Source organism: Saccoglossus kowalevskii, chromosome 4 (assembly GCF_978046115.1).
Source record: "Saccoglossus kowalevskii chromosome 4, keSacKowa6.1, whole genome shotgun sequence".
NCBI classification, from domain to species: domain Eukaryota; kingdom Metazoa; phylum Hemichordata; class Enteropneusta; family Harrimaniidae; genus Saccoglossus; species Saccoglossus kowalevskii.
The window spans coordinates 33,302,201-33,330,020 of NC_140644.1; the positions used below are offsets into that span (position 1 = coordinate 33,302,201).

A 27,820-nucleotide genomic window follows, 5' to 3' on the forward strand; every position below is an offset into this window, starting at 1 on the left:
TCGAGTTAAAGCTCCTGGCTTTAATACCTCTCAAAATAATTTCATTGCTGATAACTCACAGTTCCAGGATGTAGAAATGGATAACAATGGCTTCTGCGACACAACGACGAAAAAATACAGGAATCTTGCTTGCAGAGAAACGCTGTTATTCTGGAGAGCATCGCTGAAAGCAGAAGATCGCAGAGCAGTTAATAAGAGTCTCACAGATCGATGATTGAAGTCTGTATCACTTGTCTCACAATATCGCAGCAGAAATACACAATACTCAGTTTAAATGGTGGACCCCAGCTGTCTTCAGTCTAGCCTATTTATAGGGTATAAATGGCCCAGATTCAGGGCACCACCTGGGTTTCTACAGGAGCCAATCAGAATGTGTTCATGCTAGCAGTTGTCTCACGTCGGCAAGTCAGTAGACCGTAAACATCCTTTGTTATGTAAATCACAAACATACCTGATAGATTCCAATTGTCCTTCCAGAGTTGAAAACAAGTATGACATGTCAATCACCTTAATGACAGTTATCACACGGCAATGCATACCATTTCTTTTACGACTCTCAGGATTTTTAGGTAGACGAACTGCGCAATCGCAGATCGAATGTCCCAAAGCGCATAGCTGAGCGCGCTGGTGAAAGGACTAAAAATCACGCGAAATCAGTGAACAAATTCCTAGTTTTTAATCCAATAAGATAGACATATAGTGAACGCAAACCTAGCAAACAATCAGATCATGAATATCGCCGCGTATGGTGTTCCCTTGACAAGTTATTGGCGTAAATCAAATAAATTCATGAGAAAGGTACCCAGATGGAGGTAGACATACGAATATGGCAGCAGGTCGACACACGAATATGTCTACCTGCAATGCGCGAATCTGATTGGCTGTCATGGTCACGAGGTATAACAATAGTTCATAATAGCCTGTGCACTATACTCAGCTAATTAACAAAGTAATAATATCTATATATTAAGCTGGTTGTATGATAAAAGAGATAATGTTAATTTTGCCATCACAAATGTTACACATCTGTACGTTTATATTCTATTCCAACCTACATGTGTTAGTTTGTTCGTTATGTCAGGGCCTTTTCTCCAAACTATTTAACCAAAGCGGGTTTAAAAAATGACTAGTCTTAATTTAAAAGTTTTTTTTTTGACAGATGTAACCTAGCTTGTGAACAAATAAGACTGTTATTTCCAACTTTGAAGATAATCAAATAATGTTTTGTGGCACAACAAACGCTAAACATCCCGACTCAGCCGAAAAAGAGAATCAATCTCATTATGTCTTTATGTCTTTATTATGTGTAAAATATATAAATTTCGTAGATTTAGCTATAATGTTTATGTTATAGTTTTGTACGTACTCGGCATGGAGTGGGAGGATGTATAACTTAGGGGAAAACCCTTAGGAATTTCCATCTGAGTAATTGTAGTATTTTGATTAGCAGATATTTCGCCTGTATTTTCTACTTGCGTCTTTAAAGTTGTAATCTTGTTGAGCTGAATCGAAGTTTCATTGCACTACCTTTCTGGAACCATTCACCTCTTTCCGGGATAACATTCAACTGGCTGGTCTCAAAGTTACTGAAAGAGAAAAGGTACGTGGACTATATATACATAAATGACAATTTATGCTATGATTGTAAATTTAAACACTCAATAAAAAAAGACATGACATTAAGTTCGTCGATCCAAGTATATAGTAGTATATAGTCCACTAGTACTAAACATATCTGGCGAGTCACTTAATGTGACCACCGCGACACCAGCTACGCAGTGGGCGGAAAGGTGACTATATACTAAAATAAAATACAATCCATAGAAAATTGAGCAAGCTGAAACACGTTTAGACATTCCATTCGCCCTGCAAGTCGTTCTAATATCTGGCACGGCTAAACTAATTCTAACTAATTCTGCATAGTTTCGGTAGAAATTTATATTTTGAAATATTTATGCTCAATTTTCTCGGTGAAAACCAGTGACTATGTAAAGATAATAATTGAAACCGTGTTAAATCGATAGTTTATATGGCTGACCAGTTTTACATTTTAAATTGAATCTAAAGACACTAGCTTCACGTTAATGTTCTAAAATTACATTGAAGTAGTAGGTTGACACAAGCGCTGTCATTGATAATTCTAAGCTATTTTTTATTTGTTGGTATGTAACAGCGTTTCAAAATACTACACGATGACTCAATCTACTTAAACTACCAAAGTTTATTTGACTAGATTTTTTGTAGAACCAAGGGCATGACTTTCTCCATAGTTTTTCAAACAACTTTGGGGAATCCTCGGACACTTGTAGATAAACATCTGATGTTGATTGCGTAGTTTTATCTTTATACACAATAAAATATACACAATATATAACTATAACTACACTACACCTTATGCAGTATTATCAATAGATTGATATATTCTAAAAAGGGTTCATTGTTCAGAGTCTTTAACTTTTATGGAAAACCGTGTATTGCGGAGTGAACTGATGTAAAACTTGTCACTTGACACTCTATAAGCTATGGTCCGTTGTCGGTGTGAAGGTGTTTGATCACATTAGTTCACAGTGACTCAGCCTACCTAACATACCTATATGCTATCGTGTAAGGTCTATTTTTACCAGACTTTTCGTAGAAAAACTTTCATTGTTCAACAGTGACCTCGCATACATAAATCACATATCAATACCTGAAATAAGGTGAGTGCCCTTGGGTCTAACATATTCCACGTAATGCCAATCAATTATAGTTAAACTCTATGGTAACATCAATTCACGAAAAATCGCATTACAAATAAAACGTTTTGAATATGACGTGAATATGGCGATATATTTCAACAAACATATCTCTAAAATATATTTCAAAATTACTAAACAATTTATCAATCATACTTCAAATGCTATAACGTATTTATTGATGTAAATTCATTACTTACCGCTGTATATAATATAATTATATCAGTACAGCGTTTTATGCAACGCATACTAACATTTTATTTGACTTTACGCCCTCATTGTCATTATTCTATTACGTGTATTTTGCATACATTCCGGGGAAAGAACTATGTATAAATTCTAGAACATACGAAGAACCGATTGTGTATTCTTGATTTGTCAGTTGTTTACTTGAAGTAAAATAGAATTTATTTTTTACATTTGTGAATTTAATTTAATTTACGTGAGCTTGAATAGTCAGCATTGTTCTGCCCACAAAATATACAGTAGTCCTTCCTGAGTTGATTCTTTCGCACAAACCGTATACGAGTATGTGCCGCATAACGCGTTTCTTTTTTTCGACGTGTTTGTATAAAAGTGTATGTCGTCTACTATTGAGATGCTTTTCATTCACCATCACTAGGGCGTATGAATGGGTTTGAATAGTGCATCATAATTCAACATTTGATGAAAAATAGTGAAAAGATCGACGCACTGTACAGCCAGCATTCCTGGTACATGCGTGCAAAAAAAGTTGTCCAGGTGAAAACGCGAAGTGGGTATCTAAAACCAACAGGATTGGTCTAGCAGCGAGAACGATTTCAGTTTTGGGAGACCATTTCGTAGATGATAATTTCTCCTCAGGTGCATTGTCACCATTCCTGCAAACCTATAGGGTATGCATTGAATAGTGCCATATAGAGTGAATGTACAGTTTAATATTAAAATAACATTGTTCTATTTTTAACGACATCGTTTCGAAAATGGCGACACGTTGCAATGAGGTAGGCGAATTACAGCAACTATGGACATTACCAGACCCCGAACTACAACGGAATCCTTGCCACTTATCACATGGGTTAATTTATGCTGCTGTAGCAGGGATTGTGTATGGTCTCTGTACAGTCACTGTAAAGCTAGCAGAAACAAACGATAGCTCAACGGCTCAGATAGTATTCACACAGAACGTACTATGTGTATTGGCGATGATACCTTTTATTCTACACCAACAATTACCTATTGTGAACTACCCTAAGAGGGACAAAGGTTTGCTCATATTAAACGGAGTCATTGAAGCCATTGGAAGAATAAGTCTGTATTATGCGTTTAGGTATGGACTCGTCGGCAATGTTTCATCTATAACGTTTGGTACACTGCCTATCATAACAGCTTGCATTGCGAGAATATTCTTAGGCGAAAAATGGAATTTTGTTGATGCAGTTAATACTATTTTGAATGTCGCTGGTATCGTTCTTATTACGGGACCATCATTTATGCTTGGCAACAGCAGTGACGAGAGTGGACATGATAGCACAAACAACCTTGCCATATCGACAGTTCTAAGTATAGTAACAGCCGTATTACTTGCCATTTCTGCCGTCGCGATCCGCTCATTAAGGACTGATGTGCATATAACAGTCATTTTATTTTACGTCGGTGCTATTGGATCAGTTGTTATTTTCCCGGGACTTTTAATATCTAATGTAGATTCATGGCATGGCAATTTATATGCATGGGTTTATACATGTGTCCAGGCAATATGTTACATATTGGCAAGCCTTGCTGTTATGTCTGCGTTACACATGGAACAGGCGCCTACTGTTATTTTGCTCGTCAATATTCAAATATGCGTAGCTTACATAGGAGACGTGACTATCTTCTCCGAAAATGTAAAATTTTGGGAAATTATTGGAGCCGCACTAATTTTAGGTAGCTCAGCTATTGTGGCCGTGTATAAGTGGTGGAATAATCGAAAGAACTGCTCAGAAGTTTCATGAGCCTGACTTTTGACTTACTGAACTGATAGCACTTTGGTGACACCGAATTGACACATACGTCTGTGTATAGTCAAAAATACAATGGCGTACGAAATAAACGTTGCACGACCAGTAACTGTACTACGACAACGTTGTACTATAGCAGGGCAGGGTTATACACAATCTGACTGGGTTATACGGTCAGTGACCGGGCTACGACAATGTTGAACGTCAGTTTAGTTAGCTAGACCTACCAAAAGAAGAAATTTAAACATCGATTCGAGGCTGGCACCAGCAAGCAAACCATTTCACTCATTGCTCAATAAGTACTATATGCTTATTATTTTTGTGAACGACTCGCACCGCAACCCGATTAGGATATTATTATTTTTCTGCCAAGCATTTTTGACAGTACATACTATCGTCAATTCTTATTAATGGAATTAACGTACTCGGTCAATTAAAGTTGTATTACTAGCAATACCGGTGACCAAACATGATAATGTTTTATGATAATACAATATGAGGACTAATTTCATCCCTTTATTATTTAATATGAGAATAGTTTTAATATTCATATATAAAATTCGCCATAGTACAATTGTCACATAGGTCAAAATAAGATGTGCTTCAAATAGGAATTAGGTTCAGGACAAAACCATAAAACGTACGCACACACAAAATGTTGGCTGCTGGACGTTTAAAGTCGGGAGTTCGGAGCTCTGTTCCGACTCGAAGATATGATAGTACCCTGTTACGATATTTGATTATAATCCAACTGTCTCCAGGCTTACTGGTTTATTTCCATGTAAACCTGATTCGATGTAGTGACTGAATTTACAAATACACGTATATATGGCTACAGTGAGGTTTTACCCAGTATGAATATCACTAACACACAGTCAATAGTAGGTTGTCATAAACTGATATATTGTAAAATTAGAATATTACAACATACCATAATGCATATACAAGTGTAAAACTACGTATGCTGTATTTTTGTCTATTTATACATGACTATACGACATACTCACACGAATAAGTACACCGTGCTTGTCTATCGACACACCGTATTCTCAGCATACCAATGTAGTACAGTAGATCAATTTAATCCCCGGGGCAATGGTAGGAATAAGGTTTGACCACAAAAGATAAAGCTTACAACACGGTTCAAGATTTCATAGCCACCTCTCATCACTGGTCGCCGTGGTCGGTGGTTTGACAATGCAGAAATGGGTTGCTTCTGTGTTTGTCTGGGGAATAATTTTGAACAAAGAATTGCATTCTTTCAAGAACACAGTTGGCAGGCAGGTCTGTAAACAATACGGTAACACAGCCACCGCCCACGCACATACGCAACTCGTACGACTATTCAGTTTAAATAGCATTGTTATGTACTCACGAGTATTGTACTGAATGTATTGTAATCCTAGTACAGTGACGGCAATGTAAGTAGGACATTTGTTGTGGTATTCTGATTGTATCTACATAACTGAATAAACTGAAGGTAACTTACAAAAGTTATTTATTGCTTTGGTTCGTGAACACGATGAAAAATAACCGTCCTACTAATCCAACAATAAATAAATAAATACATATAACTGTAAATATCAGTTTTTAACCTGGACATATTTCGGGAGAAAGTAGCGATTAATTATTGTGAACACAAATTTGATCATCAATGATAACTAATCCATTACCGTGTTCATTTCAGTGTAATGCGTCTTACGACGGTGTTGTTATACAGGCCTAAAGGGAAGGGGTATATTCTAACCGACTAAACTAGCCATTCACATAGAGGTGTTATCATTGCCACGTTTGTCATGCGTGCATTCACTCAACTACTCCGTTAAGGGCGCAACATTAAAAGTTTGGGCCGTGGGTAACCTGAGCAATTCCCAGGCAACGCATCAATCAACGCCTCACGAGTTGCCCTGTGTGTATAATTGCGTAGCCAAGATGAGCCGGACAACGCCGCTGTAAAGGAGTTATGTATGTTTTCCAGGTAACTACTTGCCCGTCACCACATTCAGTTGCCAAGTACATAGTTCGTCGCGCTTCCAGTTGCAAACTTTGACCTTTGCACACTACTGGTGCTTTCTTCAAATTTATTTTATTTGTAAACTTAATTTAGTTTAACATAGTTACATTTGAACAATTTAAAAGAAAGTTAATCCAACTTTAATTTGATTTGTATACAATTGTCACTCACTGCATATTTATCTTAACAATTTAGCCATAAATTTAACAATTTACAGTAGTGTAATTTAAGGTTGGTGGGCTAGTTTTTATTTGACTTTCGAAATCATTAACAATCAAATAATGAAAGAAGGATTTCAAAGCTTTGTTTTCCTTATCTATTTTAGAGTGCGCACATTATTTTTATTGTACGGTCATTAGTAGTGGAATACATGATTTTTATGATCAAACTCTTCCTTTGATATTTTTGTTTTGAATCTCCTGTAACCAAACCAAAAACTTGTTATTTATTTAATTGCATTTGTATTACGATTTTCAGAACAAAGATATGATGGTATTTATTGTAAACTCATTAATTTATATGCTATGCTGCACTACAAGTATTATATTTGCAGTCCAAATGTTGTTCAAAATGAAGTTTCAAGACCTAAAATTAAAATTAAATAATTTAAGTAATTACCAATTAAATGCTTTGTCGCACACTTTATATTGAATGAATTATGTATTATCGATTGAATTTAAGTATGAGATGCACCCATTTAGATAACGGTGCCCTAACGGTTTCTAAAAAGCCAATTCAGCTCTCTATTTTATTGGACCTAAACATTTCTAAAATTTCGAAAAAGCATTTTTGAGCGATGGAATAATAAATAAATAATGAGCTCATTTTCGTCTAGAAAATTCTTGAGTTCATTTTCAAAAATAAAACTCGTGGTGTGTTCTATATTCTATATATGGTGTTTTCTATATTCATTTGCAGCACAATACACTTCTGTAAAACAAAATGGCCTTTCACAGTTTTATTGGTGGACATTCCTTATTGTGGAAGACATTACCCCTGAAATTCAAACTTTAGACCTGTAATTTAGTATTCATATAAATAGATGTAACGCCCATCAGAATATTTTATCAAAATTACTGATATTATAGTACAGATTAATAAACGTTCACCAATATGCGCTCAAAGTTGAAATTTCGCGGGAAGGAATGGGCAGTACGATATTATTCTGCCCACGCGCAAAACGAGTGATTAGGTGCCAAATTTAAGTTTTATAAACAAGAAATATTTGGAAGTGGATACATTATTCTTCATACATGTATTGTCTCGTGTTCATTTTATTTCACTCCACTAAAATATTTTTTATCAAAAATATCCAAATCAGAGATGGATTTATTTTCAATAAGTGATGTGTATATTTTTTTACATACATCAAATGTTGCAAACAAAACATATCCGATAAGCCTATATAAAAATAGATCTGTTACCGCTCGTTGCGTTCGACGCCACATCTTTCTTGCGCAGAACGACTTGAAAAATGTAAAGAAAAATCGCATCACCGCGTCTTTTTATTTAAAAGACACACATTATTTTGGATCGAATACTAGATATAATCATAGTGCACACGTAAAGAGTTACAATAATATATCTGTTTGTGTTCGTATATGGTGTGCGACCTTTACTAGTATTTTGTTTTGAATACTATATATAATCATAATGCACACGTAAAGAGTTACAATAATATATCTGTTTGTGATCGTATGTGGTGTGTGGCCTTTACTACTATTTGGGTCGAATACTAGATATGATCATTATGCACACGTAAAGAGTTACAATAATATATCTGTTTGTGATCGTATGTGGTGTGGGGCCTTAGGTAGTATTTTGGGTTGAATACTAGATATAATCATAATGCACACGTAAAGAGTTACAATAATATATCTGTTTGTGTTCGTATGTGGTGTGTGGCCTTTACTACTATTTGGGTCGAATACTAGATATAATCATAATGCACACGTAAAGAGTAACAATAATATATCTGTTTGTGATCGTATGTGGTGTGTGGCCTTAGGTAGTATTCTGGGTTGAATACTAGATATAATCATAATGCACACGTAAAGAGTTACAATAATATATCTGTTTGTGTTCGTATGTGGTGTGTGGCCTTTACTACTATTTGGGTCGAATACTAGATATGATCATTATGCACACGTAAAGAGTTACAATAATATATCTGTTTGTGATCGTATGTGGTGTGTGGCCTTAGGTAGTATTTTGGGTTGAATACTAGATATAATCATAATGCACACGTAAAGAGTTACAATAATATATCTGTTTGTGTTCGTATGTGGTGTGTAGCCTTTACTACTATTTGGGTCGAATACTAGATATAATCATAATGCACACGTAAAGAGTTACAATAATATATTTGTTTGTGTTCGTATGTGGTGTGTGGCCTTTACTACTATTTGGGTCGAATACTAAATATAATCATAATGCACACGTAAAGAGTTACAATAACATATCTGTTTGTGGTCGTATGTGGTATGTGGCCTTTACTACTATTTGGGTTGAATACTAGATATAATCATAATGCACACGTAAAGAGTTACAATAATATATCTGTTTGTGTTCGTATGTGGTGTGTGGCCTTTACTACTATTTGGGTCGAATACTAAATATAATCATAATGCACACGTAAAGAGTTACAATAATACATGTATATCTGTTTGTGGTCGTATGTGGTGTGTGGCCTTTACTACTATTTGGGTCGAATACTAGATATAATCATAATGCACACGTAAAGAGTTACAATAATATATCTGTTTGTGGTCGTATGTGGTGTGTGGCCTTTACTACTATTTGGGTCGAATACTATATATAATCATAATGCACACGTAAAGAGTCACAATAATATACCTGTTAGTAATCGTATGTGGTGTGTGACCTTTAGTTGTATTTTGGGTTGAATACTAGATATAATCATAATGCACACGTAAAGAGTTACAATAATATATCTGTTTCTGATCGTATGTGGTGTGTGGCCTTTACTACTATTTGGGTCGAATACTAGATATAATCATAATGCACACGTAAAGAGTTACAGTAACATATCTGTTTGTGTTCGTATGTGGTGTGTGGCCTTTACTACTATTTTGCGTTGAATACTAAATATAATCATAATGCACACGTAAAGAGTTACAATAATATATCTGTTTGTGTTCGTATGTGGTGTGTGGCTTTCACTACTATTTGGGTCGAATACTAGATATAATCACAATGCACACGTAAATAGTCACAATAATATATCTGTTTGTGACCGTATGTGGTGTGTGGCCTTTATTTCTATTTTTGGTTGAATACGAAATATAATCATAATGCACACGTAAAGAGTTACAATAATATATCTGTTTGTGATCGTATGTGGTGTGTGGCCTTTACTACTATTTTGGGTTGAATACTAAATATAATCACAATGCACACGTAAATAGTCACAATAATATATCTATTTGTGATCGTATGTGCTGTGTGGCCTTTACTACTATTTGGGTCGAATACTAGATATGATCATAATGCACACGTAAAGAGTTACAATAATATATCTGTTTGTGATCGTATGTGGTGTGTGGCCTTTACTACTATTTTGGGTTGAATACTAAATATAATCACAATGCACACGTAAATAGTCACAATAATATATCTATTTGTGATCGTATGTGCTGTGTGGCCTTTACTACTATTTGGGTCGAATACTAGATATGATCATAATGCACACGTAAAGAGTTACAATAATATATCTGTTTGTGATTGTATGTGGTGTGTGGCCTTTACTACTATTTTGGGTTGAATACTAAATATAATCATAATGCACATGTAAATAGTCACAATAATATATCTGTTTGTGATCGTATGTGGTGTGTGGCCTTTACTACTATTTGGGTCGAATACTAGATATGATCATAATGCACACGCAAAGATTTACAATAATATATCTGTTTGTGATCGTATGTGGTGTGTGGCCTTTACTACTATTTGGGTCGAATACTAGATATGATCATAATGCACACGTAAAGAGTTACAATAATATATCTGTTTGTGATCGTATGTGGTGTGTGGCCTTTACTACTATTTGGGTCGAATACTAGATATGATCATAATGCACACGCAAAGATTTACAATAATATATCTGTTTGTGTTTGTATGTGGTGTGTGGCTTTCACTACTATTTGGGTCGAATACTAGATATGATCATAATGCACACGTAAAGAGTTACAATAATATATCTGTTTGTGATCGTATGTGGTGTGTGGCCTTTACTACTATTTTGGGTTGAATACTAGATATAATCATAATGCACACGTAAATAGTCACAATAATATATCTGTTTGTGATCGTATGTGGTGTGTGGCCTTTACTACTATTTGGGTCGAATACTAGATATGATCATAATGCACACGTAAAGAGTTACAATAATATATCTGTTTGTGATCGTATGTGGTGTGTGGCCTTTACTACTATTTGGGTCGAATACTAGATATGATCATAATGCACACGCAAAGATTTACAATAATATATCTGTTTGTGTTCGTATGTGGTGTGTGGCTTTCACTACTATTTGGGTCGAATACTAGATATGATCATAATGCACACGTAAAGAGTTACAATAATATATCTGTTTGTGATCGTATGTGGTGTGAGGCTTTCACTACTATTTGGGTCGAATACTAGATATAATCATAATGCACACGTAAAGAGTTACAATAATATATCTGTTTGTGATCGTATGTGGTGTGTGGCTTTCATTACTATTTGGGTCGAATACTAGATATAATCGTAATGCACACGTAAACAGTTACAATAATATATCTGTTTGTGATCGTATGTGGTGTGTGGCTTTCATTACTATTTGGGTCGAATACTAGATATAATCATAATGCACACGTAAACAGTTACAATAATATATCTGTTTGTGATCGTATGTGGTGTGAGGCTTTCACTACTATTTTGGGTTGAATACTAGATATAATCATAATGCACACGTAAAGAGTTACAATAATATATCTGTTTGTGATCGTATGTGGTGTGTGGCTTTCATTACTATTTGGGTCGAATACTAGATATAATCATAATGCACACGTAAACAGTTACAATAATATATCTGTTTGTGATCGTATGTGGTGTGAGGCTTTCACTACTATTTGGGTCGAATACTAGATATAATCATAATGCACACGTAAAGAGTTACAATAATATATCTGTTTGTGATCGTATGTGGTGTGTGGCTTTCATTACTATTTGGGTCGAATACTAGATATAATCATAATGCACACGTAAACAGTTACAATAATATATCTGTTTGTGATCGTATGTGGTGTGTGGCTTTCATTACTATTTGGGTCGAATACTAGATATAATCATAATGCACACGTAAACAGTTACAATAATATATCTGTTTGTGATCGTATGTGGTGTGAGGCTTTCACTACTATTTGGGTTGAATACTAAATATAATCATAATGCACACGTAAAGAGTTACAATAATATATCTGTTTGTGATCGTATGTGGTGTGTGGCTTTCATTACTATTTGGGTCGAATACTAGATATAATCATAATGCACACGTAAATAGTCACAATAATATATCTGTTTGTGATCGTATGTGGTGTGTGGCCTTTACTACTATTTTGGGTCGAATACTAGATATGATCATAATGCACACGTAAAAAGTTACAATAATATATCTGTTTGTGATCGTATGTGGTGTTTGGCCTTTAGTACTATTTGGGTTGAATACTAGATATAATCATAATGCACACGTAAAGAGTTACAATAATATATCTGTTTGTGATCGTATGTGGTGTGTGGCCTTTACTACTATTTGGGTTGAATACTAGATATAATCATAATGCACACGTAAAGAGTTACAATAATATATCTGTTTGTGATCGTATGTGGTGTGTGGCCTTGACTACTATTTGGGTCGAACACTAGATATAATCATTATGCACACGTAAAGAGTTACAATAATATATCTGTTTGTGATCGTATGTGGTGTGTGTTCTTTACTACTATTTGGGTCGAATACTAGATATGATCATAATGCACACGTAAAGAGTTACAATAATATATCTGTTTGTGATCGTATGTGGTGTGTGGCCTTTACTACTATTTTGGGTCGAATACTAAATATAATCATAATGCACACGTAAATACTCACAATAATATATCTGTTTGTGATCGTATGTGGTGTGTGGCCTTTACTACTATTTGGGTCGAATACTAGATATAATCATAATGCACACGTAAATAGTCACAATAATATATCTGTTTGTGTTCGTATGTGGTGTGTGGCCTTTACTACTATTTTGGGTTGAATTCTAGATATAATCATAATGCACACGTAAAGAGTTACAATAATATATCTGTTTGTGATCGTATGTGGTGTGAGGCTTTCATTACTATTTGGGTCGAATACTAGATATAATCATAATGCACACGTAAACAGTTACAATAATATATCTGTTTGTGATCGTATGTGGTGTGTGGCTTTCATTACTATTTGGGTCGAATACTAGATATAATCATAATGCACACGTAAACAGTTACAATAATATATCTGTTTGTGATCGTATGTGGTGTGAGGCTTTCACTACTATTTGGGTCGAATACTAGATATAATCATAATGCACACGTAAATAGTCACAATAATATATCTGTTTGTGATCGTATGTGGTGTGTGGCTTTCATTACTATTTGGGTCGAATACTAGATATAATCATAATGCACACGTAAATAGTCACAATAATATATCTGTTTGTGATCGTATGTGGTGTGTGGCTTTCATTACTATTTGGGTCGAATACTAGATATAATCATAATGCACACGTAAATAGTCACAATAATATATCTGTTTGTGATCGTATGTGGTGTGTGGCCTTTACTACTATTTTGGGTCGAATACTAGATATGATCATAATGCACACGTAAAAAGTTACAATAATATATCTGTTTGTGATCGTATGTGGTGTTTGGCCTTTAGTACTATTTGGGTTGAATACTAGATATAATCATAATGCACACGTAAAGAGTTACAATAATATATCTGTTTGTGATCGTATGTGGTGTGTGGCCTTTACTACTATTTGGGTTGAATACTAGATATAATCATAATGCACACGTAAAGAGTTACAATAATATATCTGTTTGTGATCGTATGTGGTGTGTTGCCTTGACTACTATTTGGGTCGAACACTAGATATAATCATTATGCACACGTAAAGAGTTACAATAATATATCTGTTTGTGATCGTATGTGGTGTGTGGCCTTTACTACTATTTGGGTCGAATACTAGATATGATCATAATGCACACGTAAAGAGTTACAATAATATATCTGTTTGTGATCGTATGTGGTGTGTGGCCTTTACTACTATTTGGGTCGAATACTAGATATGATCATAATGCACACGTAAAGAGTTACAATAATATATCTGTTTGTGATCGTATGTGGTGTGTGGCCTTTACTACTATTTGGGTCAAATACTAGATATGATCATAATGCACACGCAAAGATTTACAATAATATATCTGTTTGTGTTCGTATGTGGTGTGTGGCTTTCACTACTATTTGGGTCGAATACTAGATATGATCATGATGCACACGTAAAGAGTTACAATAATATATCTGTTTGTGATCGTATGTGGTGTGTGGCCTTTACTACTATTTTGGGTTGAATACTAAATATAATCATAATGCACACGTAAAGAGTTACAATAATATATCTGTTTGTGATCGTATGTGGTGTGAGGCTTTCACTACTATTTGGGTCGAATACTAGATATAATCATAATGCACACGTAAAGAGTTACAATAATATATCTGTTTGTGATCGTATGTGGTGTGTGGCTTTCATTACTATTTGGGTCGAATACTAGATATAATCATAATGCACACGTAAACAGTTACAATAATATATCTGTTTGTGATCGTATGTGGTGTGTGGCTTTCATTACTATTTGGGTCGAATACTAGATATAATCATAATGCACACGTAAACAGTTACAATAATATATCTGTTTGTGATCGTATGTGGTGTGAGGCTTTCACTACTATTTTGGGTTGAATACTAAATATAATCATAATGCACACGTAAAGAGTTACAATAATATATCTGTTTGTGATCGTATGTGGTGTGAGGCTTTCATTACTATTTGGGTCGAATACTAGATATAATCATAATGCACACGTAAACAGTTACAATAATATATCTGTTTGTGATCGTATGTGGTGTGTGGCTTTCATTACTATTTGGGTCGAATACTAGATATAATCATAATGCACACGTAAATAGTCACAATAATATATCTGTTTGTGATCGTATGTGGTGTGTGGCCTTTACTACTATTTGGGTTGAATACTAGATATGATCATAATGCACACGTAAACAGTTACAATAATATATCTGTTTGTGATCGTATGTGGTGTGTGGCTTTCATTACTATTTGGGTCGAATACTAGATATAATCATAATGCACACGTAAATAGTCACAATAATATATCTGTTTGTGATCGTATGTGGTGTGTGGCCTTTACTACTATTTTGGGTCGAATACTAGATATGATCATAATGCACACGTAAAAAGTTACAATAATATATCTGTTTGTGATCGTATGTGGTGTTTGGCCTTTAGTACTATTTGGGTTGAATACTAGATATAATCATAATGCACACGTAAAGAGTTACAATAATATATCTGTTTGTGATCGTATGTGGTGTGTGGCCTTTACTACTATTTGGGTTGAATACTAGATATAATCATAATGCACACGTAAAGAGTTACAATAATATATCTGTTTGTGATCGTATGTGGTGTGTGGCCTTGACTACTATTTGGGTCGAACACTAGATATAATCATTATGCACACGTAAAGAGTTACAATAATATATCTGTTTGTGATCGTATGTGGTGTGTGTCCTTTACTACTATTTGGGTCGAATACTAGATATGATCATAATGCACACGTAAAGAGTTACAATAATATATCTGTTTGTGATCGTATGTGGTGTGTGGCCTTTACTACTATTTTGGGTCGAATACTAAATATAATCATAATGCACACGTAAATACTCACAATAATATATCTGTTTGTGATCGTATGTGGTGTGTGGCCTTTACTACTATTTGGGTCGAATACTAGATATAATCATAATGCACACGTAAATAGTCACAATAATATATCTGTTTGTGTTCGTATGTGGTGTGTGGCCTTTACTACTATTTTGGGTTGAATTCTAGATATAATCATAATGCACACGTAAAGAGTTACAATAATATATCTGTTTGTGATCGTATGTGGTGTGAGGCTTTCACTACTATTTGGGTCGAATACTAGATATAATCATAATGCACACGTAAACAGTTACAATAATATATCTGTTTGTGATCGTATGTGGTGTGTGGCTTTCATTACTATTTGGGTCGAATACTAGATATAATCATAATGCACACGTAAATAGTCACAATAATATATCTGTTTGTGATCGTATGTGGTGTGTGGCCTTTACTACTATTTGGGTTGAATACTAGATATGATCATAATGCACACGTAAACAGTTACAATAATATATCTGTTTGTGATCGTATGTGGTGTGTGGCTTTCATTACTATTTGGGTCGAATACTAGATATAATCATAATGCACACGTAAATAGTCACAATAATATATCTGTTTGTGATCGTATGTGGTGTGTGGCCTTTACTACTATTTTGGGTCGAATACTAGATATGATCATAATGCACACGTAAAAAGTTACAATAATATATCTGTTTGTGATCGTATGTGGTGTTTGGCCTTTAGTACTATTTGGGTTGAATACTAGATATAATCATAATGCACACGTAAAGAGTTACAATAATATATCTGTTTGTGATCGTATGTGGTGTGTGGCCTTTACTACTATTTGGGTTGAATACTAGATATAATCATAATGCACACGTAAAGAGTTACAATAATATATCTGTTTGTGATCGTATGTGGTGTGTGGCCTTGACTACTATTTGGGTCGAACACTAGATATAATCATTATGCACACGTAAAGAGTTACAATAATATATCTGTTTGTGATCGTATGTGGTGTGTGTCCTTTACTACTATTTGGGTCGAATACTAGATATGATCATAATGCACACGTAAAGAGTTACAATAATATATCTGTTTGTGATCGTATGTGGTGTGTGGCCTTTACTACTATTTTGGGTCGAATACTAAATATAATCATAATGCACACGTAAATACTCACAATAATATATCTGTTTGTGATCGTATGTGGTGTGTGGCCTTTACTACTATTTGGGTCGAATACTAGATATAATCATAATGCACACGTAAATAGTCACAATAATATATCTGTTTGTGTTCGTATGTGGTGTGTGGCCTTTACTACTATTTTGGGTTGAATTCTAGATATAATCATAATGCACACGTAAAGAGTTACAATAATATATCTGTTTGTGATCGTATGTGGTGTGAGGCTTTCACTACTATTTGGGTCGAATACTAGATATAATCATAATGCACACGTAAACAGTTACAATAATATATCTGTTTGTGATCGTATGTGGTGTGTGGCTTTCATTACTATTTGGGTCGAATACTAGATATAATCATAAAGCACACGTAAACAGTTACAATAATATATCTGTTTGTGATCGTATGTGGTGTGTGGCTTTCATTACTATTTGGGTCGAATACTAGATATAATCATAATGCACACGTAAACAGTTACAATAATATATCTGTTTGTGATCGTATGTGGTGTGAGGCTTTCACTACTATTTTGGGTTGTATACTAAATATAATCATAATGCACACGTAAAGAGTTACAATAATATATCTGTTTGTGATCGTATGTGGTGTGTGGCTTTCATTACTATTTGGGTCGAATACTAGATATAATCATAATGCACACGTAAATAGTCACAATAATATATCTGTTTGTGATCGTATGTGGTGTGTGGCCTTTACTACTATTTTGGGTCGAATACTAGATATGATCATAATGCACACGTAAAAAGTTACAATAATATATCTGTTTGTGATCGTATGTGGTGTTTGGCCTTTAGTACTATTTGGGTTGAATACTAGATATAATCATAATGCACACGTAAAGAGTTACAATAATATATCTGTTTGTGATCGTATGTGGTGTGTGGCCTTTACTACTATTTGGGTTGAATACTAGATATAATCATAATGCACACGTAAAGAGTTACAATAATATATCTGTTTGTGATCGTATGTGGTGTGTGGCCTTGACTACTATTTGGGTCGAACACTAGATATAATCATCATGCACACGTAAAGAGTTACAATAATATATCTGTTTGTGATCGTATGTGGTGTGTGGCCTTTACTACTATTTGGGTCGAATACTAGATATGATCATAATGCACACGTAAAGAGTTACAATAATATATCTGTTTGTGATCGTATGTGGTGTGTGGCCTTTACTACTATTTTGGGTCGAATACTAAATATAATCATAATGCACACATAAATACTCACAATAATATATCTGTTTGTGATCGTATGTGGTGTGTGGCCTTTACTACTATTTGGGTCGAATACTAGATATAATCATAATGCACACGTAAATAGTCACAATAATATATCTGTTTGTGTTCGTATGTGGTGTGTGGCCTTTACTACTATTTTGGGCTGAATTCTAGATATAATCATAATGCACACGTAAAGAGTTACAATAATATATCTGTTTGTGATCGTATGCGGTGTGTGGTCTTTACTACTATTTTTGGTCGAATACTAGATATAATCATAATGCATACGTAAAGAGTTACAATAATATATCTGTTTGTGTTCGTATGTGGTGTGTGGTATTTGCGTCATATACTGAAACTCAACACGCAATGTCATTTTCACGTTGAAGGTAGAGGGGAGTGAGGTTGGGCCAAACTAAGGAATTGGTGCCCGATATTACGTCAACGTATTCAATACTAGTTCTACAAGAATATGTGAACGTAGATGCAGTGCGAAAAATATTGTTAATGTTAGGCATCAATATTTACAAAGGAATATCGATTGTTCCGAATTTATTGAGCGTGGATGTGACAGTGTTTTACGACTAACGCAATGCTTCCGCGGGTGAGTAAATCGAATGGTATATTCATTATAACTTTCCCAATAACATTTGCAATTGAATTTCTCATATTGTTAATACTATTAAAATTACCCCTTACAAAAAAAGTATCTTGAATACGAGGCTCTCCCAAACTAACCAATTTGTAATTCTACTTCAACTTAGACATAATATAGTACATAAGTAGGTTTATGCATGCCATTCCTGTTGTGTTTTTACTATTCAGAATTGGACCTATACGTCGGTAGATTGGTTCCATCTACAATATTATATGTACATTTCTTATTAGTTGGCATCTGAGTCCACGCGTGGTTATTTATTGATTCATCATGCAACTCCCATTAAAATCGATCAGGTTCTGTAGCAGCACTGGTAAAAAACAAAAAGTACAACGTTACTTTATTTAAGATATGGTGATCAGACACTATGAAAACTAGATAAATGTATTGGTTATTCATAACACTTAATCTTTTCAATGATCTAAGTTGAATACTATAATACTTTGTGTAAAGTATGTTATCTCAACCTGATACTACTGAGATATACATGTACACCGGTTACTTCATGTGCTCTATCCTACCTACAGTCACATATGATCGATGCGACTATAACGGTATTATGGGGGCTTTTGACTAACAAGTACTTCACAAGCGAAACCATAACTTATTGGTAGCTTAGTTTTGTAGGGTTTTTGGAAGGTGTATTAAATGAAATGAAATCTAGTCACTCTCAAATATCCATATATTAACAACTTTAATATTTAAATATAGTTGCCCAGGAAATAGTTCGTTCAACCGTTGTTTTCAAAAATACAATGAGGACAGTCTTCTAATTTATAGAATGAACATTATTGAAGGACGTGGTACATCAGGTTGATCATCATTGTTGTTGTAGTAGTGTATTACGCCCACTGCGACGTGGTGCATTGAGACTGACATGGTTTATATAGTTTATTACGTTCACTGCGACGTGGTGCATCAGGACTGCCATGGTTGATGTAGTTTATTACGTTTACTGCGACGTGGTGCATTGAGACTGACATGGTTGATGTAGATTATTACGTCCAATGCGACGTGGTGCATCGGAACTGTCATGGTTGATGTAATTTATTACGTCCAATGCGACGTGGTGCATCGGGACTGCCATGGTTGATGTAGTTTATTACGTCCACTGCGACGTGGTGCATGAGGACTGCCATGGTTGATGTAGATTATTACGTCCACTGCGACTTGGTGCATTGGACTGCCATGCTTGATGTAGTTTATTACGGCCACTACTACGTGGTGAATCGGGACTGCCATGGCTGATGTAGTTTATTACGTCTACTGCGACGGGGTGCATCGGGATTGCCAAGGTTGATGTAGTGTATTATGTCCACTGCGACGTGGTGTATTTGGACTGCCATTGCTGATGTTGTTTATTACGTCTGCTGCGACGTGGTGCATCAGGAATGCCATGGTTGATGTAGTTTATTACGTCCACTGCGACGGGGTGCATCGGGACTGCCATGGTTGATGTAGTTTATTACGTCCACTGCCACGTGGTGCATCAGGACTGTCATGGTTGATGTAGTTTATTACGTCCACTGCGACGTGGTGCATTTGGACTACCATGGCTGATGTACTTTATTACGCTACTGCGACGGGGTGCGTTGGGACTGACATGGTTGATGTAGCTTATTACGTCAACTGCGACGTGGTGCATCCGGACTGCCATGGTTGATGTAGTTTATTACGTCCACTACGACGTGGTGCATTTGGACTACCATGGTTGATGTAGTTTATTACGTCCACTGTGACGTGGGGCATTTGGACTACCATGGTTGATGTAGTTTATTACGTCCACTGCGACGTGGTGCATTTGGACTACCATGGCTGATGTACATTATTACGTCCACTGCTACGTGGTGCATCGGGACTGGCATGGTTTATGTAGCTTATTACGTCCACTGCGACGTGGTGCATCCGGACTGCCATGGTTGATGTAGTTTATTACGTCCACTGCGACGTGGTGCATTTGGACTGCCATGGCTTATGTAGTTTATTACGTCCACTGCGACGGGATGCATTGGGACTGACATGGTTGATGTAGTTTATTACGTCCACTGCGACTTGGTGCATCTGGACTGCCATGGTTGATGCAGTTTATTACGTCCATTGCTACGTGGTGCATCAGGACTGCCATGGTTGATGTAGTTTATTACGTCCACTGCGACGTGGTGCATTTGGACTGCCATGGCTTATGTAGATTATTACGTCCACTGCGACGTGGTGCATCGAGACTGCCATGGTCGATGTAGTTTATTACGTCCACAGCGACGTGGTGCATTTGCACTGCCATGGCTTATGTAGTTTATTACTTCCACTGCGACGTGGTGCATCGGGACTGACATGGTCGATGTAGTTTATTACGTCCACTGCGACGTGGTGCATCAGGACTGCCATGGTTGATGTAGTTTATTACGACAACTGCGACGGGGTGCATGGGGACTTCCATGGTTGATGTAGTTTATTATGACCACTGCAACGTGGTGCATCAGGACTTCCATGGTTGATGTAGTTTATTACGTCCACTGCGACGTGGTGCATTGGAACTGACATGGTTGATGTAGTTTATTACGACCACTGCGACGGGGTGCATGGGGACTTCCATGGTTGATGTAGTTTATTATGACCACTGCAACGTGGTGCATCAGGACTGCCATGGTTGATGTAGTATATTACGACCACTGCGACGGGGTGCATGGGGACTGCCATGGTTGATGTAGTTTATTACGTCCACTGCGACGTGGTGCATTAGGACTGCCATGGTTGATGCAGTTTGTTACGACCACTGCGACGGGGTGCATGGGGACTGCCATGGTTGATGTAGTTTATTACGTGTCCACAGCGACGTGGTGCATTGGGAGTGCCATGGCTGATGTAGTTTATTATGTCTACTGCGACGGGGTGCATCGGGACTGCCAAGGTTGATGTAGTTTATTACGTACACTGCTACGTGGTGCATCAGGACTGCCATGGTTGATGTAGTGTATTATGTCCATTGCGACGTGGTGTATTTGGACTGCCATGGCTGATGTAGTTTATTACGTCCACTGCTACGTGGTGCATCGGGACTGCCATGGTTGATGTAGTTTATTACGTCCACTGCGACGTGGTGCATTAGGACTGCCATGGTTGATGTAGTTTGTTACGACCACTGCGACGTGGTGCATTGGAAATGACATGGTTGATGTAGTTTATTACGACCACTGCGACGGGGTGCATGGGGACTGCCATGGTTGATGTAGTTTATTACGACCACTGCAACGTGGTGCATCAGGACTGCCATGGTTGATGTAGTATATTACGACCACTGCGACGGGGTGCATGGGGACTGTCATGGTTGATGTAGTTTATTACGTCCACTGCGACGTGGTGCATTAGGACTGCCATGGTTGATGTAGTTTGTTACGACCACTGCGACGGGGTGCATGGGGACTGCCATGCTTGATGTAGTTGATTACGTCCACTGCGACGTGGTGCATTGGGAGTGCCATGGCTGATGTAGTTTATTATGTCTACTGCGACGGGGTGCATCGGGACTGCCAAGGTTGATGTAGTTTATTACGTATACTGCTACGTGGTGCATCAGGACTGCCATGGTTGATGTAGTGTATTATGTCCATTGCGACGTGGTGTATTTGGACTGCCATGGCTGATGTTGTTTATTACGTCTGGTGCGACGGGGTGCATCAGGACTGCCATGGTTGATGTAGTTTATTAAGTCCACTGCTACATGGTGCATCGGGACTGCCATGGTTGATGTAATTTATTACGTCCACTGCGACGTGGTGCATCAGGACTGCCATGGTTGATGTAGTTTATTACGTCCACTGCGACGGAGTGCATCGGGACTGCCATGGTTTATGTAATTTATTACGTCCACTGTGACTTGGTGCGTTGGACTGCCATGCTTGATGTAGTTTATTAGGGCCACTACTACGTGGTGCATCGGGCCTGCCATGGTAGATGTAGTTTATTAAGTCCACTACGACGTGGTGCATCAGGACTGCCATGGTTGATGTAGTTTATTACGTCCACTGCGACGGAGTGCATCGGGACTGCCATGGTTGATGTAATTTATTACGTCCACTGTGACTTGGTGCGTTGGACTGCCATGCTTGATGTAGTTTATTAGGGCCACTACTACGTGGTGCATCGGGCCTGCCATGGTAGATGTAGTTTATTAAGTCCACTACGACGTGGTGCATCAGGACTGCCATGGTTGATGTAGTTTATTACGTCCACTGCGACGTGGTGCAGTCGGACTGCCATGGCTGGTGTAGTTTATTACGTCCACTGCGACGTGGTGCATCAGGACTGCCATGGTAGATGTAGTTTATTACGTCCACTGCGACGTGGTGCATCAGGACTGCCATGGTAGATGTAGTTTATTACGTCCACTGCGACGTGGTGCATCAGGACTGCCATGGTAGATGTAGTTTATTACGTCCACTGCGACGTGTCGCATCAGGACTGCCATGGTTGATGTAGTTTATTACGTCCACTGCTACGTGGTGCATCAGGACTGCCATGGTTGATGTAGTTTATTACGTCCACTGCGACGTGTCGCATCAGGACTGCCATGGTTGATGTAGTTTATTACGTCCACTGCTACGTGGTGCATCAGGACTGCCATGGTAGATGTAGTTTATTACGTCCACTGCGACGTGTCGCATCAGGACTGCCATGGTTGATGTAGTTTATTACGTCCACTGCTACGTGGTGCATCAGGACTGCCATGGTAGATGTAGTTTATTACGTCCACTGCGACGTGTCGCATCAGGACTGCCATGGTTGATGTAGTTTATTACGTCCACTGCTACGTGGTGCATCAGGACTGCCATGGTTGATGTAGTTTATTACGTCCACTGCTACGTGGTGCATCGGGACTGCCATGGTTGATGTAGTTGATTACGTCCAATGCGACGTGGGTCATCGGGACTACCATGGTTGATGTAGTTCATTACGTCCACTGCGACGTGGTGGTGCATCATGACTGCCATGGTCCATGGCTGGTGTAGTTTATTACGTCCACTGCTACGTGGTGCTCCGGGACTGCCATGTTGGTTAATGTAGTTTATTACGTCCACTGCAACGTGGTGCGTTTGGACTGCCATGGCTGGTGTAGTTTATTACGTCCACTGCGACGTGGTGCACCAGGACTGCCATGGTTGGTGTAGTTTATTACGTCCACTGCTACGTGGTGCATCGGGACTGCCATGGTTGATGTAGTTTATTACGTCCACTGCGACGTGGTGGTGCATCATGGCTGCCATGGTCCACTGCGACGGGGTGCATCGGGACTGTCATTTTCAATGCTAATAATTCATATGGTTTTAAATTCATTCTATCAGGCTACTAGTTCACATATTTTGTAGAGATCATAACTGATGCAAAACATTTTTACACTGAAATTGATAATTTTAGTTTGTATTTCAATTGACAGTAAACTTTACATTTTCAGTTACACTTATAATCATTTCAAACATATATTTCTTGCTATTTGTTTTTGTTTGTTGCATGAAGCAGGTTTTTTTCAGAAGCAATATTTACTTTCACACAAAGTATATATCAATGCTGGTATTTATTATGACCATTCATTAATGATTCTTAATACATTGTGAAATTATATTGCTATGTAGTACCTCATTATAAGGCATTTTGTCCTGTAATATAAATAACTATTAAATGAAGTGACATTTACTAATTCACGTTGTCTTTGTGTTTCAGTTACTTTCCGATAATCCATGCAGTATGCGAAACTTGTGGTCTCTGATTGTCTTGAGTGTAGTCATCGCCATATTCAGCGTGTTTTTTTATCATTATGTAAAAGTGGATACAGATAGTGTTATTAGATCTGACATATCGGATGTCATTAAGAGTGATTGCATAATAGGCATTAAAAAACAAATCGATGGAGGTTTTAGGTTCTTCAACAAACAGCCGATTCTTCCTGTCTGTGTACGTGGAAAAGATATGCTGATTGATGCGCCAGTTCGCCATGATAGGGTAGTTGTTCCAAACATTGCCCATTTTGTATGGTTTGGAAGTGATCGTTTCTTCGATTTTAATCATCTTATCTCGTTATTAAGCGTTCAGAAAAAAATGAAACCATCTGTTATTTTGTTCCATACAGACAGGGAGCCGATGGGTGTGCACTGGAATGAGGCGAAACAGAAGATAGACATCCTTAGGGTAGTGCACAGAGACAGACCAACAGTGGTATTTGGACACAAACGTAATTTTAGCGACATTCGACATGAAGCTGATGTCGCCAGATTGGAAATTCTAAAAGAATATGGTGGGGCGTATTTCGACTTGGACGTCGTGGTAATCAGACAACTGAATGATTTACGTCACTATGATATGACCATGAATCTGGAGGGGAAGCGGAAACCGGATCAGATGAATAATGGGATAATTCTTGCTAAGAAAGATTCACAGTTCCTCGACGCAATGTACCGAGCTTATGAGTATTACAATAAAACATGTTTCGCCTGCGACTCCATGCGATTTCCGTATGCATTAGCTATTCAGTTTCCAGACAAAATCCACATTGAAAACAAAATTCAGCATCAGACAGACGTGCATGCAACATTTGAAGGACATTACAACTGGAGTGAGTATTATGCAGTTCATACATTTTCCAACTCCAGTAGGCTTTCTTCTGAATTGAAAAAGCGAATTCGCAAATATAATCAAAACAATATAAAAACTATAGATACCGCATACGGTGAAATGTGTAGATATATCTACTATTAATGATATTCGATTAACCTAACATGATGCTTTCATAGTTTCCTCTGGGTAATGTATTTCGGTTGAAAGAGGCTCGTGAATGAAAACATATTCTTGCATATTCAGAAAATTCCCAAACTCGGCATTTGTTGGAATGGTTAGACACACTTTATATTTCTTGTTGTATTTAGTACTGCTCTTTTTATCCTGTCTTCATTCATTGGTGAATTTTGTCATTATCATGACATTTTCGATGTGCTTTTTAAAAATTGGTTCATAGAGAAATTTTGTATTGCAGTGTAATTGTGACTTTGTATTTGCATTTGACACACCACAATAAATTTGTTTTGACTGTAAATTTGTACAACCATAGTTTTTATATATTTGTTATTCAGGCATTACATATGCACATGTACAATTGTACACTACTTACCGGATTACTGTTGTAAACTGAATTTTATATCCAGATATCAATATTGTTATACATTTGGCATGTTAGAATTTGACTTGTATTCATATGAATTTGTATAGTTTTTCTTTTTATTTAGTTTTGATTTGTTTTGTATTGTATTTGTATATACACTTGTTTTGTACTATCTGTATTTTTTAATTATGTGCATTCGGGCGATTTATAAAATCGTCAATGTATGATATTATACTACTAAATATTGAAGTGTATATAAGTGTTTTACGATTCACTTATTCCATATAGCCACACAAATGCATGTACATCTACGCAAGGCAATGCAGCATGGCGCTGTTACTTACAGGTGTTTCCAAATGTTACCTGTTAGTGACGTGCATTGATGCATACCTTCTACCTGTTCAATCCAAAATTTTCAATGGAATAATTCTGTTTTGTGTGGAGTTTAAATAAATTTAAGACACTGGGTCAATCGAAATACAAGATAAACATTAACATTGTGTAACAAACCATGACCAATTTAATATACAGTGGTTGCGTTTGAACGTCTACTTACTAAATTACTTTCCAACCAACTACAGCGTCTGTTCAGATTTGTTTTTCAAACTCAATTCCCCACAGTCTTGTCGATTAACATTGTGTTTTCAACACTGGAGTTATTGAAGTTTATTAAATTATGATTAGCCGAATATCTTCATTCATAGAAGTTTGGGTAACGGTCGGTATCTTTGACCTCGGTGTGGTTTCTTTTAGTTTGCTGAGTTCCAAATAAAAGTATTGTTTTCACTTTCTTTCACTAAAACAGCAACATTGCCAGCTAAGAAACAAAATGATGTCACACAAGAAGCAGGTGCAATTTGCAATTAGAAAATCTGAAAATAAATACTTTTTATCAAACTTTTACAAGGTTATTGAAACCTTATATATATATTAAACATCCATAGCCGTACAAAGTTAAGTTCATTTGGGGCTGAGAATACACATAATAATTGGTTAAAATGTCACATTACTAAAAATGTCTGTTACTCTAGAACTGTTAAATAGTGATTTAACAAAATTACAACACCTGTTGAACAACTGATATACATGTCCGTTAGGGAATGACCATTTATTATTCCTAAGGGATGCTAATAGGTTCTGAATTTTAGAAACGTTTTTGACATTTCACTTCATTTTTATCTCTTTAATATAAGACAAATTATCATTATATCTTCTCATATAAAATTCATATTATCCTACGCGCACCATTTGTAACACAATATTACATTTCTTTACATTTAAAAAACAATAAGTATGCCGGATTATAATACTTGCCACTTCTTTGGCCATGGGCTTTCATGGAGGTGTGATCATCGTGTACATTTAAATTTACAATGTCAAACAATATTCTCAGACGCGCAGTATCCTATCTAGCTCCAGACGGAAAAATATTTATTTTTTTAATTATTGCCAAACGTTCAGAGCAGCAATAAACAATGTACCTAACAGTCTTCATGTGGGCCGCTGACAACTTGTACTCGGGACACCTAAATTACATTGTGCAATACTTTTATGGTCGACGATCATCCAATAAATCCTGAGACGGCCAGAGTGTGCCATATTTTTTCAATGAAGTAGTCTGTGGTTGGAAGCCAAATGTGTCCAAATACTCCTCCCCACGGTAGAACAAATCAACATGGTTTTTCTCTGTTCAAGTCTAGTTACAGAATACTGGTTGTACAATTAAAATGTTAGGCAACGCTGTCAAATTCACATGCCATAAAATAAACAGAAACATGGCAATTAATTT

The 27,820-nt window shown here is 36.7% G+C and overlaps 1 protein-coding gene and 1 long non-coding RNA gene across 3 annotated transcripts; one reads left to right on the top strand and one right to left on the bottom strand.

Annotated features, from left to right (window-relative positions):
• On the bottom strand, positions 1–5,930 carry LOC146747364 (uncharacterized). Its single transcript, XR_014929108.1, has 2 exons — positions 5,725–5,930; positions 1–1,586 (listed from the first exon to the last, which is right to left on the bottom strand). It is a non-coding gene; the product is annotated as an uncharacterized LOC146747364 (long non-coding RNA).
• Positions 1,386–26,833, top strand: LOC146747365 (uncharacterized). 2 transcript variants are annotated; one of them, XM_085498084.1, is made up of 2 exons: positions 1,386–1,600; positions 25,006–26,833. In XM_085498084.1, exon 2 carries the CDS (start codon positions 25,017–25,019, stop codon positions 25,629–25,631), a length of 615 nt encoding a protein of 204 aa, XP_085354210.1. In that variant the 5' UTR covers positions 1,386–1,600; positions 25,006–25,016; the 3' UTR covers positions 25,632–26,833. The 2 variants fall into 2 exon arrangements, with proteins under 2 accessions (XP_085354210.1, XP_085354211.1); XM_085498085.1 differs by lacking the exon at positions 1,386–1,600 and adding an exon at positions 24,569–24,878.
• The last annotated feature ends 987 nt before the right edge of the window (positions 26,834–27,820 follow it).